Genomic DNA, 12,555 nt, shown 5'->3' with positions numbered 1-12,555 from the left:
TAAAATCCAGTAGCTTCCCACAACACAGAAATTTAATAACAAAAAAAACCCCACACAACCCCATTAAGGCAAATCTTCCAGAAAGTTGTGTAACAAGCTTGCTGCAGAAGACATTGAGACGAAGTACTAGGAAACTTAATTTTTTTACAGAGCTCTGCAACTGTTCTGTCAAAATATTGGAAGTACAGAAAGTGCTGCTCTGCCTGCCCTGCACAAGGTTTGGGGTTTGTGTGGCAGATTGGGACTGAATCGTCCCAGCTTTCCTGAAAACCCCAAGTGCTTAACTGAGCCCTTCCCTTTTCAGTTTTCTCTCTCAATTAAAGGAAAAATAATTTTCCTAGGCTTTGCATTGTGCTTATAGTTTTTTTCCATGAATAATGCAGTGCTGTGATTACGTTCTAATTTCTGAAGACATTCAATAAAATCTTTTCAGTAAATGGCTATGTTCTTAGGATTACTGTATTTTTTATTTTAAAAAAATAGTTGTTATAACTCTAAGTTTTCATATTTACCTTAAATAGTCTTAACCTGCTAAAAACAACAAAAAAATGCAAGAAGCTGTGCCAGTCACTACTGTGCAATTAAATTAAAATTCATGAAACCAACTAGTTTAATTTTTCCATAGTAATGCCACATTAAACCAAATTTACCTAGCCTATTTTAATTTAAATTATCAGGGTTAAAACAGGCATTACACATAGTTCTCTGAGCTTAATGTGCTAAGTGTCCCACTACACATTTTTATCTATATTAAAAAAAAAATATTAAAAACCAAGCAAGACTGAAGCAAGCCATTCTTTGTTACTACAAACTTAAGGAAGAAATTTACTTCACAAACACCCATTTCCTTGCAATATTTTCCAATTAATATGAGCAGTTCTATTACATAGATAATTGTACTGTCATTTCTGTGCACACAGACCTCCAGACAAGAAGGGAGTTTTTAAACCCCAGTGATTAAGGAGGCAGCAAGCTCTGAAGGTGCCATTCAAGGTTAAATGCAGCATCTCCTGGGACTGCACCAAGCCCCAGAAGGAAAACCCTGCACACCTCTGCCTGCTCCATTAGCTCACCCACCACTCCTGGGAGGCTGCAAGGGTGCAGCTGGGAGAGATAATTATTTTCTAGTGCCTTAACTAAAAAGAGAAGTGAACACAATGATTTATTCAATAGCCCTGTGGAGAATACAGCCAGCAACAGGTAGCTCAGAGAGGTCACAAGCTTTCCTGTACTTCTGTAACAGCAACACCTTGAAACAAAACATCTCATTGAAATATTCCACTATTAGATTTTTCAAAAAGCAGATGCTTTGCCTCTTAGCTGTAAAAACAATGCATTGCTGTTTCTAAGCAAGCTCAGCTGTAAAGAAGTAATTCTAATTAACTGCATGTTTACATTAGAGTACAGTTGTAGAAATAACTATTAAAAGCTGATGCAGCTACACTTGCACTATATCCTAAATTCTTGGATTTACTATTAACTCAGGGTTCAACCGTTAAAGTAAAATGTAAGGCGTGCTATTTTTAACATCAAGATTCAAGTTATACTAAAAAAAAACCTCATCAGTGGAAATTCCTTCATTTCAACTTGAGAGCTCTGAATGGCCAAGATTCAGATGAGCAATTTCTGTATGTCAGCTCCTCATCAGAGATGGGACCTGGGCAACCCTAATATACAAATGCATGATACATCTAAAAATAAAGACAGACATAACTTTGCCTGCTGGATTTCAAAGACTTAGCTCTGCCTGCCTTGATCTGAGATGCTGGGGAAGGATGTTCACAAAACTGGAACTTTTTAGAAAAATGCCTCAAGACCCCCCAAACCTGCTCCCCCAGCCCAAGAGAACAACACAGGAGCTCACAAGCTAAGAAACAGGAACAAGAAATCCCACTCATATCTAGATTGCTAGAAGGAGCAGGGAAAGGCACAGCTTTTATTAATAATAAATTTTATCTTAGGGGACAAAACCACAAGGTTTTAACATAATGAAATTTAAAAAAAAAAAATTCCCAGCTGGAATGACTGGCAAGAGATAAAATGTAGCTACATCATGAAGTAAGAGGAATCTTCAGGGTTTTCAATAATGTGAACAAATAGTTTTAATATCAAAAAGGTAACTTTAATAAGTTTAAGATGATAAGGAGCACTCTGTTCATATATAAACTAATTTGAGCATCCATCTGGAAAAATTAGTAAAAACTTTTTTTTTTGAAAAATCAGAGTAGTACCCAGTCTGTCCATCCAAAATATATGGGAAATAAGAAATACAATGAGATACTCCAGAAGAAAATTCTTCATGTAGTGCTGATTCTGTAGCACTGACTAGAGGAAAGGTAATCACTCTGCACCATCTAATTATTAAGAAAAGCTGGTGAAAACATGAAAAAACCCAGTGAAATTTTTCAGAAAGAACAAGGAAGCGTGGAATATAGACATACATTTAATATTCTCCATAGACAGATCTATTTTTGAAGTTATCTGAAGTTTTTTGCAGTATTTAATATAGTTGGTGATTTATTAAATTACAAGTTAAATAGAACATGATACATTGGTTTATACTACTAGATGTTTGCTTAAGATAAGAAAATGGAGAAAAATACACCACTTCCACTTTAACTCATGAATGTGGAAACTAAAAATATATGTTTAAAAAAAATCTAGAGTGAACTGAGGAAGACTTTTTTTTAGCTGTTTTTTCTAAATCTCACTCGATCTCAGATTCTGCTGTGGAACCAAACTTGAAGAAGCATTGTTGCTGCAAAATTAATTTCCAGAAATGCAAATCATAGGCTGGAGTAGAGGAGAGACCAAAATTAGCATTCCAATAAGGAAAAGCAGGAAGAGTTCATGTAGATCTACACCAGCCACAATACATTCTGACTTTGTCCAGGTAGCAGGAAAATCAGAAAAAGGAAAATAAAGGGTGGGCTGATGCAGGAATATTTAGGGATCAGTGTTGCATCAGGGAGGAAAACAAGGAGTGGAGGGAACAGGAGACACTCAGAAAGCCACAGGTCCCAAAGAGGAACTGCAGATGCTGCAGGGAGGAGAAAAGATTTGGGAGACAGAACAAGTTACAGAACTCAGACTGCACTCACTCAGCTACCCACTGAAGGGTTTATTTTCTGTTTGGGAAAATAAAAGGAAACTTGCACGTTTATTTGATTTTACCAAAACGAATGAGTAAAATCCCACATCTACCATCAGAAGTCAAACCCCTCGCAGACCCATTCACAATGTTTTCCACAGAGTTAAGCCTTAAGCTCTCTTCTGTCTCTCTCTTTGGCTTCTCAGATTACATCACTCGTGCTTATTCCGCTATTCATAGTTATTGCTCTCCAAGCTCTCTACAACTATAAAGCTTTCTCCTAGGTTGATAGCTGCATACTTAAAAAGCTTTTGTGAAATTTAAACCTCAAAACAAATAGAACTACTGCCATATTTTTGGCCAGTCCTTTTACATGCCAAATCATGTCTGCAACATATGCAAACTTAGCTTGAGGGATGAGTTTACTATTGGGTTTTTTTTGTTGTTGGGTTTCTTTTTCAGAAAACTGAAATATTTAACTGAAAACACAAATGTCAAGTTACAAGCCAGGAAAAGTAATTCAAAGTACAGAGAGCTCTCAACACGTAACAACATAAAATTGGTAGTTTAAATACTGCTTTGCTAGGAGAATTCAGCATTTCCCAAGCAGTAAATGAAGGTAAGATGCACGTTCTGCTCTCAGCAATACTATGTTTCCCATGAAAATAAAGAAATTATGTTCAATTTGCACTTTCCTTTCTTTTACGTGAAAACAAAGCTCAATGTAAAAACGAAAGTCAAGTTTTCTTTGAACACTGTGCTGTCACCTCTCCACTGATGGTTAACCTGAGCCTACCACGAGCATCTAAAAGCAGATAAAACTAACCGGCTTTTCTAACTTTTAGATTCCTTCATGCACTTCTTTTCTGCAATATTTCAGAAACCTAAATAACATGATTTTTCACCCCTGAAAAAAATTTCACTTCACTTGCACGTGGAAATATTTTAACGGCTTGATTTCAGAAAGCCTCTAAGCAAGGTGAGGGAGTTATTCCAGTGACTGTTAGAATCTTCAGTGCCACATTATGTTAACAATCCTTGCCAAATGAGGCCCAGTGCAGGTATTATAAACAATCAAAATTTTCTGAAAACTCATTTTACAGCGTTTAAAAATCACACCTGAGTAGCAGATCTAAATTGCAAAGCATTTGCACAAGTCCTTAATGGACAACGTCTCACGTCTTCAGGCAAGATCCCATAAGAAACCTGAAAAAAAACCCAACCCAAACTCGGGAGGTTTTTTCCTTTTTTGTTATAAGTAAAAAAAATTAATGCTGCTTCACTGAGTTCACTTTTACTCTGTCAAAGAACAGAACTTTTGCCCTTGTAGAAATAAAAGCATTTTCAAAGGAAAGATGATTTCAAGCACATAAAAACTCTTTTAAACATTCTAACAGTTAAGGAATTGCCTGGTTGCATAGGTGGTTTAACATCACCAGGTATTACCTCCCATTTCTTTCAAGTTGATGAAAGTTCTATTTAACTTGTATAAACATTTTGCATAAACTTTTACGAGCTATATGCAGGAGTCAGTTCTTTTTCATAGCATTTATTAGCTGTTGGCATATCTGTCTTTTGACAAAATTCAAGACCTAAAACTGAGTGAAACACAAATCCTGCTCCCCTCTTTGCCCACACCTCCACTTTATGTTCTACAGCACAAATTTTGATCATATACCATAACCAATTGTTCAAATGGAATTGAACAGACATGTACACACAAATTTTCCAGCACCTCACTGGTGTCCTGGAACAGAAGCTGAGAAAAAAAACCCAAAAGTTTGTGCCTCAAAGCTGCAGAAGTCTCTCTACAGCCACTGTGATGCAAAGAAAGAAAGAAAGAAAGGAGGCGAGGGGAATCACACACCCCAAGCCTCCCCCACTCCAATTTTCAATTTTACTCAAACACCAGGAAAAAATTACTTTTGTTGCCAGTCAGGTAAAACAATAAAGTCTGTTTGTTTCTTGGCAAGGAACTGAAGTGACCATTCTGAAAACATGGGATTGGTACACAAACGTAAAGGAACTATAAAAACAGAGCAATCATATTTGTGTATACAAGCTAATATTAGCCATTAGGAGGGAATTCATTATTTTGGAAGACTTAGTTATAAATATTATACTTTTCCCTAGCTCATAACATTAACTTCTCTTCCACAAAATCACATGGCTAAAAAGACCAAAGTTAGGAAAAAACCTCACAAGTAAAGTTACTGAACCAGAAGTTGTTTCACTCACATGAGAGACTGACACTGACTGAAGTGATCAGATAATATTATTTACTGCTTTATGTGACATAATGGTGGTAATGGATGTATTAAGGGATGATTAGAAACCATCAATGACTGCTTTTCCTTACTCACAAACTCCTGAATCTTCGTGAAAAAAGAGAAAATGTTTGAAATCTCTAAGAGGGTGACTTGGCTTTCTTAGCTTTCCCACTAAGAGAAAATAATTTTTAGAAGTACAAGAGAAATGCAAATATATTTGTCATCTAAGTCTTGAAAACAAAGCTATTCAGCTCTGCTTATCCCATCAACACTACCAGATTTAATATATACACAAACTCCTATTCAGCACTTCAACATACTAGTTCAAGAAAGTGTCAACATTTTACATCATAATTTGAGAAATTGAAGCTGAAAAGCATTACCTGAAATTTCCTGTAACCTCAAGAATTCCCGAATCCTAAACACTATCCAAACTTAATAATCAGAAAGGCATATTCCCCTTATTTGTCAATCTTTATAGTGGATTTTGTAAGTCACATTTCAACCATTTATTTCTATTTAAATATTTCTTCTTGTCCCAGTTTTTCCCATGACACTTCAAATTGTCTCTTGCCTGTGCCAATTATTCCCTGCTTTCTAAAATTGTGCATGACAATGACCCTCTCCTTAGAGTCTGTCAGCCAAAGCCACAGTGATCACAGAGGGGAAAGATGACTTAAAGAAATCAGAAGTAAGTGAAAGGCCATGTTTTTAGAAGCTAAGAACCCTAGCCTCTAGACAGCACAAAAAGGAGCTGGTTTTCTTTTCCTCTTCAACCTGAGCTACACGTTTAATTCTTCCAACTACACTCCTTACTCCTCCAGTGCTCCTTTTCCCATTTTTCATCCTTTCCAGCTCAGAAAGATTGCCATCTCAACTTCTGCACAGTCAGAAAGAGAAGGTTTTGGCACCACCTTATCAGTGCATGCTCACAAAATGCTGTTTGCAGCAGCAGATACCTCTCCTCTGGAACTGCCTCATGAAAAGACAGTTGAAGTGTTGAGGAGGGAGGGAAGGAAAGGAAGGGAAGTCGCAGGCTTCCTGCTATTAAAAGCCAAATTTAAACCCTTTCTACATCAAAAGGGCCTCTGTTGCTGGCAGTAATGCAAAGAGTAGAAAATTTGGTTGATACGGCTTCTTCATTATGCTTAGAAGGCAGCTCTTCCATGTTAAAGACCAGGAACACTGAAAAAATACTGTGGGGAGGCCACAATCCCATTTTTCATGGAATTGCTGCAGGAAGATGTCAGATGATAGCACGGCCACCTGAAGCCATTCTGCAGGAGCTGCAAGTGGGATAAACCCTTCCAAAAAAACTCCCTGCAGAAAAGCCTGTGCTGTAGAACGTGCCTTGTTTCTCCAATGCTCTGCTCCCCTCACCAATGCCACAGCACTCTTACATCCCACACACCACCTTCACTACAGCAAGAGAAAAAAAATATTTCTGTGTCTAATTCAACTACAGATTATAAAAGGAACACTGAAAAAAAAAATAGTCTTTACTGTAGTTAACTTGCCTACAACTTTAACCACCATCACATTAATCTTAGCTTTAACTATTCAGCACATTAATTACCTGGAGCACTTGATTCCATACAGTTCCTCAAATAATTAATTAGCTAAAGGGATTGAGAATTGGAGTCCCAGAGGAAATTCTAGTTCTGTAGAACTACACAGACTTCACCTTGCTAAATGCTACAACGATTCACCTAAAGGCACATGACAACTTCAACTATTTAGGGGCAGGATCCTAAACCAAAACCAAATAAAATCCCCTCACACTCACTGAAGCAGGCCAGCATTTTTAGCACTGGATATCCTGTTTAGTCACCAGAAAGAAGAGCAACACTAAATAAAAACTTTTGATTCCCTTGTTCATAACATTAGACATTTTTCCTAACAGGTATCCCTCTCTCTGCTTCAAACATCCATTGCCAGCCAAAGGGCAACCAAACCAAAGGCAAACAAAATCTAAGATAGGACTTTAAACTGGATTTCTTTCAAAGCACAAGAATATAAGCTGCACCAACAGAAATAAATTCAAATCTAGTTATGTACAAGTATACTAAAATTAAAGAAAAGTCTCCTCATCTGCAGCATATTACTGTTTTCACCACCTCTCTCCTGCTACTCATCACATCAGCTGTGGTGCTATATGCAAACATGTTTATGTTCCAGAGCAACTGATCAGGACATGAAGAGAAGTAATGCTTTGCCTCTTCCTACCCTTCCAAAAAAACCTCCATGCTATTTCTCTAATTAGCTGAATCCCACACCATTCTTCCACAAGGTAAGCAGGGCAGAAAGGGAATTAATCAGGCAAAAAGGGTAATGGAAAGCAAGACGACATAGAGAGCAGTTAGTTACTTGGATGAAAATGCAAGTTATTTAAGGACAGATGTGTAACTTGCAAGAATTTCAAAACACTGAAAAACAGCCTTTTCCCTGCTGTAAAGTGTATGTTATGATCTACTGATTTTTTTTGGCAGTAGAACCCTAAAAATGATGCGTTATAACTTACTCCTTGTACGCTTTAAATATACCACACTTCTCTACTGGATTTTTATGCACCTCAGTGTTCCAACACACATTACCCACCAAAGGACAAGCCCAAAATGCCATGGGTGGACAACCCATAGCTCCTGAGCCCCAGGCAGCTCCCCTGCAATTCCCACACGGCTCCCACACCAGGATATGCCCCGTGATTGGCAGCAGGGCTGTGCTGGCACAGGGCTGCCCCGTAATCCAAATCCCTTGCTATGAGAAGGCAGAAGCCAGCAGAGCCTCCTGAGGCCAAATTTGCCATCTTGCCCTGGATTCCAGCTGCAGGCTCAGCTCTGCCCAAACCTACAATGCAAAGTGAGACACTCGAGGAACCCCCTGCTGCTGCACATCCCAGTGTGTGCCAGTCCCTCACCAGCTCTGCACAGTCTCTGGTCTCCCAGCTCCACACAGATTTGGGTGTGCAGCTTGCAGGGTTGAGGTTTCCTACCCACATCACACATCATCCATTACACAGCATGGTTACCCCTTTAAGAGCACCCTTAAAAACTTAGAAAAACCATGTTGCTTAAATGGATTCATACTTTCACAGGTACCAGGAATCCACTTCCACTTTCATTTATGAACCTTTTACTCAGCACCCAATATTGAGACCTACTCAACCAAGGCAATTCGTGGAAGTCTTTTAAGTAAGAGGTCTCTGCAGCAGCCCAGACAACAGAGACAGCTCAGCAGTAACAGGATGCAGGACCAGGCACTTATGAAAAAGTTATTTTGGAAACAGAAAATATTCCTTATAAAGAGGAGCTAAAAACATAACGTATTTATTATGAATCAGTCTGAACTTTCATCCAAAAGACTGTGTACCTTATCCTGAACTATCATTTGCTGATTAGGAAGAAGTACTGTCCAGACTCCTTGGCTAAACTTTTAGCTCAGATATTCTTATTAAAGAACTAACTACTGGAAGACTAATGAAAGACTAACCTTCCCAAAAAGGCAGGATTCACAAAATAGATTATACCACTAAAAGCTAAAGGATGTCCATACAAAACTGTTCTGTTTGAAAACAAGCAAGACAAAACCAATAATACAACCAAAAAAAAAAAAAAAAGCACAGAAAATAAGCTTTGAAATGTCAACACTTTGATTCAATTAGTATTAATTTAGCAGCTTTTGGTATACACACACACATGCAACTGCAACCATAAATTAATATGCAGAAGAATCTCTTCCTACTCTCTAGAAAAGTTAGTCAAAAAGTTAGCAAACATAAACCCTTCTAGACAAACAACAAGAATCCATTTTCCCTATCTGAATGCCATTCTCCTCTTCACAACTGCCAAATAACATATATTAGATGCAAAAAATAAAAGCTTTTATGAAGCTAATTTAACACAAACCTCTGGATAAGGAAACACAACAAAATCCCCAAAATTCAGAGTAGGATTTCATTCTGTGAGGACACAGAAAACAAAGCCTTACGTGCTCCAAATAAAGAAAATTGTGCTCATTTTGTACACTGACACAAGGCGTGTTTGCAGCAATATGAATCAATGTGCTATAGCTGAGGTAAATCAGTGTCAGCCATGTTGTGAAAGAAACTGCAGTTAACAAACCCACAAAACTCAAAACTTAATCAAATCAGCTCTGCCTTGATATAAATAATTTTACACTGCTAGATCTTACTTATGATTGGTGTCTGACTTCTTCAGGTTAATGTCCATTAATCTCATCTAAAAATACACATCCATATTCTAGAGACAGTGAAACAGCAGCAAGAGGAAAATACACAAGATATAAACCAGGAGCACTGAGTGCAGCACAGAGGAAGAAGGAACATTGTAAAGTGAAAAAGCAAATGCACTTACTCAGCATTAAATCCATTCACGTGCAGGATCCTCATCTGCTTGACTATTGTGCTTTTACCGGATTCACCAGCACCTAGAAAATGAAAGTAAATCAATTTCAGAAGGAAGCATAAGTGATTAAGGCACACACTAGAATTTTTTTCTTCGGTGTAAAATCAAGAAAGTTGGGTTTCTCGGTGCAAGAGCGAAAAGTGAAAGAAATAATTGCCACTGGAAACTTCAGTTGTAGCTAAAAATAAATGCCCAGCTCAAGTCATGTGTCAGATCTGAATCTTGGATCATTTCACTGTCCATTTTTCCAGTGTCAATGTTAAAAGCAGATTGCAGTATTTGCAAAGAAAATGGACAACTTCAACATTTTACAGAGAAGACGACAGGGAACATCACAACCTGATTGCCTTGTCTCTATTATTTGACAGAGGGAAAGACTGACTGAAGTCTCTATTAAACCCAAGAAATTCTGTTATATCCTTAAAGAATTCTAAGTTTGGCTGCAGTTCATCATCACCCAGTCAAACTCCGTAACTTACATCACAAGGAATAAAATATGTAGATACTCACATTTGAAAAAGGAAGGCATCCCTTTAAGCCTCCACCCACAAAGTTCCAAAAAACCTCCTCTTATTTGTGTCTTGCAAGCAGCCTCCCACCCTCCCTACATGTTCCAAAAATCAACCCTACACACAACGAGAGGAAGAGACCACCTTTTGTGCCTGTTCCAAAGAGCCTCACTGCAGCTCTCCCCAGCTCCCCTTCTGTACCTGCAGTGCAAAAACCCCACTCCACTTTACTCCAGTTTCCATAAGTAGATGGATGCTATTTCTGCTGTGCTGCTCGGATGCCAGTGCACAGGGCAGCCCATCTGCCTATAGTACCCGTTTTTCCATGCACGCTGAACAACTCCAACAGCAGCATTTAATTGAGCTGCTCCACGCTGCCAGATCGGCAGCTTTCTATATAAAGCAAACATATTTTTGCAGGAGTAGTATCGTAACGTGGCAAAATTTAGAAAGATTTCCCCTTAGCATCTCCCAGCCACTCGTTTATTCCCCTCCTCAGCCTGTGTCTCACCCACAGGAACCGTATGTCTATGGCAGAATGGGCAGGGAGGTACAGTTTGTATTTATAGGATGTCAGGCCTCTGCTAGCACACACTGACAGCACAAGCCTCCATTTTGAGCCTCATGTTCAAAACTGTATTTTAGCAGTTACATTTCAAGGTTCATTTTCTCACAAACGCTTTGCCTTTCTGCTTTCTCCCTTCCTTTCCTTCTCCCTCATGAATTCCCAAAAGTCCTCCTCTGCTCTCCACAAAGCCTGGTTGCATGTTTTGCCACTTTGATCCCAGAGCCTTACTCCTTTTTCCTCTCCTTGCTCACTGGTGTTTTGTAAGCATTTAGAGAGCAGTTTTTATCTACAACTCTCTATGTACACACTTCTCCCTTAAGCTGCTATTTTATACCATACCCCCTCTGTCTGATCAGACAGACTGCACCATGCAATAAACACAGGTGGCTAAACCAATCAAGAATTAGCATCCTGGGATAAAATAGACTGGATCATCTTCACAATTAAGAATTATTCACGAAGGCAGTATCTGCTATAGTCATATGTCCACTTAAAAATTAATAACAACTAAATTTCAGCGGTAACACTAAATCACATTTTATATTTATAAGCATTGGGAGCCAAAATCTCTACTTCACTTGGTCCAAGAAGGAGGCTGGACAGTTGTTGCATTTGCTATAAACACATATGGTTTGGTATTGACACACCTGGGTTCTCTGGATTGGGTACAACACCAGTGAACCAAAATGATGTATTACATCTACATTTCTCCATAAGTCTAGCTCTATATTTGGCTGCTTGTTAAGGCCATATTCTCAATAACAATTACACAGGCACGTTTAACTTCACCACCAAGGAGAGTTCCATTAATTTCAGCGAGACTGCTCGTGGCAGTGGGGCAAGCACGTGTACAGCGATGGGGCCTACGAGCAGCAGCATAAACCCACTAGAATATTCAGCAGCTCTTCTTTGTTGTTATTTGAATATGATTTGAAAAGATTAAGAACACTTTCCTAGTGCCTGGCTTCTTATTTCACATGTTTATAGAGAAAGCATAGCATAATAATAGGGAGGTGAGCTTTTATATTTTTTACCAATGAGTCTGAGTTACAGACTATCCACAATTCATGGCAGAAACTGTAACAGCTGAACTATCACTTTAAAACACACTCACAGATGACTTTGCTGCCATTGCTAAACACACGCAAATTTTTATTTGCAAGTGTCTAAACTATTTTTCAGCCACCAAAGCTAAAGAAAACAGAAAGAAAACCCAAGCAAGCCCATCATGTTTCTGTTTGCTGAAATTTTGCCTCTTACGAAAGCAACTCGTCTGATGACAAATAGTTTCTACGTATCTACGTAATGTTCAGCCTGAAATCTGGAAGTCCAAGACATTTCCCAAGAGCTTAAGTCCAAATTATCCTGTTAAAAGATTTCTGCTGAAGCCCTGGCAAGCTCCTCAGTGCTGCAGGTGCTGCTGTAGTCCCAGTCACTCTCCATTTATTATTAAGTCTCTTTCTTCAAATGAGTATTTGAAAGATTTTACTGGTGATAGTACGCTTCCAAATTCATCGCCTTCAAAAATTCTTTTTTATTTTTTCCTCTTCAATTAAGGTTTTTTCCCCCAAAACTGAGTCAGCTCGGCGAGGCCTAGCCTGTCCTCCACGCTACAGCCTTGCAGAACGTGCACAGGCAGTCCCTCGGCGTGACCAAAACAACCCACGGCTCCTAACTGCATCTGATCCTAAAA

At 38.6% G+C, this 12,555-nt stretch overlaps 1 protein-coding gene across 2 annotated transcripts in view; it reads right to left on the bottom strand.

Annotated features, from left to right (window-relative positions):
* The window catches only part of GNAS (GNAS complex locus), a 128,592-nt gene that overhangs the window by 67,483 nt on the left and 48,554 nt on the right, over window positions 1-12,555 (bottom strand). For both annotated transcript variants that reach the window (XM_014873819.2, XM_088175193.1), the window contains exon 2: window positions 9,735-9,807. In XM_014873819.2, the coding sequence (XP_014729305.2) occupies window positions 9,735-9,807 (73 nt within the window). The remainder of the gene's footprint in view (window positions 1-9,734; window positions 9,808-12,555) is intronic.

This window comes from Sturnus vulgaris, chromosome 17, assembly GCF_052056855.1.
Source record: "Sturnus vulgaris isolate bStuVul1 chromosome 17, bStuVul1.hap1, whole genome shotgun sequence".
Classification (NCBI taxonomy): Eukaryota; Metazoa; Chordata; class Aves; order Passeriformes; family Sturnidae; genus Sturnus; species Sturnus vulgaris.
This window is presented reverse-complemented; position numbering and strand designations above follow the sequence as displayed.